Raw genomic sequence first — 3,391 nt, 5'->3', positions numbered from 1 at the left:
TACTGATGCAGCTGTAGGCTGGGATGTCTGATAGGGGCCATTCCGTCACCTGTGAATCTGAACTTTGATCAGCAGGTATGGTTTTGGGGAGGGAAAAAAAGTATACGTAACATATACATATATGTATACATATATATAAATGTACATATTCAAAAGAGTTGTGTGTCTTGGGGAGACTTCATTGTGGCCTTCCAGTACTTAAAGGGTGCTTATAAAAAAGCTGGAGAGTGACTTTACATGGGCAGTGACAGAACAATGGGGAACGACTTACAGCTAAAAGAGGAGAGATTTAGATTAGATATTAGGAGGAGATTTTTTACTCAGAAGGTGGTAAGACCCCAGCACAGGCTGGCCAGAGAAGCTGTGGCTGCCCATCCCTGGAAATGTCCGGGGCCAGTTTTGGACAGGGCTTGAAGCAACCTGGTCTATTGGAAGGTGTCCCTGCCCATGGCAGGGAGTGGAATGAGATGAGCTTTACAGTTCCTTCCAACCCAAACCAGTGGGTGATTCTATGATTCAACCCATAGAGGATGAGCTGAACACTATTCACTGCATCACAGGGAGCTCTCTGTGTCACTAACTCCTTTGCTGTCAATTACCCACACACTCTCTGTGCCCTGCATGCATTCTGGAGCTGGGACAAATTCCTGGATCATGAGTTTGTCATCCTTTTCAGAGCAGCTCCATCATCCAGACCCCCAAAAGTCATTGCAGATGAAAGGAGTCTTGGCACCTTAGACCATCTCTTTCTTAGAAGGTGCCCATCTCCCATGCAACATATGGACTCAGAAGCCATGGCAGGGTTTGGTTCCCAGCAGCTCTACATTAGGATCCTGCAGTACAAAGAGCCAGCTGGGTGCTGGAGGGCTCAAAGGCTCAAGGCTCCCTGGATCAGTAAACACATTATAACTCTTTCCACTTGATCTCTTTGATTTGCACAGAACCCGGGAACTGCCAAGAACTGTTGGCCAAAGGGAGGATTCTGAGTGGCTGGTACACAATCTACCCCCAAGGCTGCAATGCCACCACTGTCTTCTGCGACATGGACACGGATGGTGGGGGATGGATTGTGAGTAGGATGAGGAGAGGGAGGTTTATATGTTCCTACAGTGATTTTTGTTACAGCTGCAAAGGATGGCTCAAAAATAGAAACAAAAGGGAGGAAAACACACAGCTGAGAACAGCTGAGGTTCACGTCCTCAAGCCAGAGTGAATCCCTCTGGACGTAGGGGATTCCCCCAGGACTTGTCTCCGGAAGCAGGCTGAGTGCCACAGACCCACTGCCTGCTTAAATCAGCAAATCATTTCCTCCTCATTTCCAAGGGCATATGGAAGAGATCCTTGAGCAAGGGATTCTTGTGGGGTTTGCTCCCCAGACAGCCACAGGCGTGTCCTGATGCAGGGGAAGCATTTACCATAGTAGGCGTGTCCCCCAGGTGCTGTGGATGCTTTTGAGTGAGGGATGGGCTGGTGGGGCTGAGGGTCTCTTTCAGGTTTTTCAGAGGCGCTGGGATGGGTCAGTGAACTTCTTGCGAGATTGGGATTCATACAAACGAGGCTTTGGCAACCAGCTGACGGAGTTCTGGATGGGGAATGACAACATCCACTTCCTCACCTCTCTGGGTAAGGTCTGCCTCCCTCCCAGGCTGGGGCCATGAGAGTCCAACCCCTGTACCACATTGGGCCATTGTAGACCTCTGAGCTTCTCATAGCCATCTGAGGCCCCCACTGTTAATCCCAAGCAGGATGCAGGCTCTTGCAGCCCATGGCATACAGGAAATTGCACTCTAAAGAAAAGCAAGACTAGAAGTCAGGGAAGAGAATGAGCTGGCTGCATGATCTACCCTGGACACAGGCTAACACATCTTCCTACTTGGATTGGTTGTGATGGCATTGTCTTGTCCACACACAGCCTTGGAATTAGAGCTGTGTGCAGGACTCCTGCCCATAACCACCCAATATCGTATCTGAAAAGGTGCTTCCTTAGAAAACCATCAAAGGCATAGAAGGCTCTGCAGGAATTTTAAATAAATCAAAATCTCTCAAGTAGTGGAAGCTCCTCTCATGTTAGCTCACAGTTCATTAAACACTCCACCCTGAAATCCAGCGGCATACCCACCATCCGCCCTGCACCACTGCTGTCCGTCTTCTCTTCTAGGACCCTGTGAACTCCGCATTGACCTGAGAGACTTTGAGAACAACTACTATTTTGCCAAGTATGCTTCGTTCAGAGTTTTAGGAGAGTCAGAGAAATACAGACTGGTGCTAGGAGACTTCCTTGGTGGAAACGCCGGTAAGTTTGAGGCAGATCACTGGGAAAGTCTGTTTCCTAGAGCATTTCAGAAGCGTTCAGCTTCTATGCAGAGATGTATCATGCAAACTCCTTGTATCAGCTACATTTTGGGTCAATTTTTTTAAAACTGGCCATGGGACCTCTGGGTACAGAGATGGAGGGGGACACCCATCACCCAAAGAAGTGTGACTCAGAGCGCTACCTACAAGCCCAGCCATATGGTTTAACAACAAATGAGCCTGCTCCTGAGCAGCACCCAATCCAATTGACCTTTCCAACAGCTCTGCAGCGGCCAGGTCAAGTTCTGCTTTTGGTTATGTTGGCAGGAGACATTTGCCCATGAGGTTTGGCATTTCCAGGGCTGCGGTGCTGTTCAACACTTCCAGCATCAGCACTCCATCCTCTTAATACCTGATGTTTTGTTGTTTTTTTTTTTTTAAGTAAACAAATCTTCAAAATTCAATATCCATCATTCAGGAATGAGTGAAATCAACACCTGAGAGAGCAGTGCTCTGGGTTTATGTGGCTTTGTACACTGCAACCCTGTCTGGTAATTCAGACCTCAGTGTGTCTGCAGAGAACCTGAGCATTGCAAGAGAAGTGACACCTGTGTACCTGTGAGAATATCTGGCCCATTTGATTCACAGGCATAGATAAATTTTCCATGTGTTTTAGCAGAGCTCAGGATACTTCTTCTGTCCAAGTGTCGCGGGTTCGGTTTGTAACCGGGCAGAAACACCAATTTAGTGTAGTGGTTTGGTCCAAAATACTCATTACTGTTTATCTGCTGTGAGATAAGAATTAGGAGAAATGCAAAGCAGGCACCAAACTTGAAAGAATATAAAGAAGTTTATTAACAGACCTGAAAGAGGGAAAAAAAAGAATTATACCACCTTCAGAACTCTCCTCCTCCCCCCACCTTCCTCCCTTCTCCCACTGACAATGTAAAAAGACAACCCTTAAGATGTTCAGTCTGTTTACCACTTCCATAATAACCTTGTTCAGTCCATTTAGAAAGAGAAGTCTCTTCTTGCTCATGCTATGAAAACATTATCACAACGAGACAGCCGCCCACTTCCAAATATTGTTCAGTCCATT

General features: G+C 47.1%; 1 protein-coding gene across 6 annotated transcripts in view; it reads left to right on the top strand.

The window, feature by feature from the left end:
* Positions 1-3,391, top strand: part of LOC103625033 (ficolin-1) — a 12,462-nt gene that overhangs the window by 6,001 nt on the left and 3,070 nt on the right. For 3 of the 6 annotated variants that reach the window (XM_017726771.1, XM_017726770.1, XM_017726768.1), the window contains 3 exons: positions 942-1,069; positions 1,482-1,623; positions 2,159-2,293. In XM_017726771.1, the coding sequence (XP_017582260.1) occupies positions 942-1,069; positions 1,482-1,623; positions 2,159-2,293 (405 nt within the window). The remainder of the gene's footprint in view (positions 1-941; positions 1,070-1,481; positions 1,624-2,158; positions 2,294-3,391) is intronic. The other 3 variants (XM_008644406.2, XM_017726769.1, XM_017726767.1) reach the window with 1 other exon arrangement.

The sequence above is a fragment of the Corvus brachyrhynchos genome, unplaced genomic scaffold (genome assembly GCF_000691975.1).
Source record: "Corvus brachyrhynchos isolate BGI_N302 unplaced genomic scaffold, ASM69197v1 scaffold802, whole genome shotgun sequence".
NCBI classification, from domain to species: Eukaryota; Metazoa; Chordata; class Aves; order Passeriformes; family Corvidae; genus Corvus; species Corvus brachyrhynchos.
Note: the sequence above shows the minus strand (reverse complement) of the source record. Positions and strands in the feature narration are given on the sequence as shown.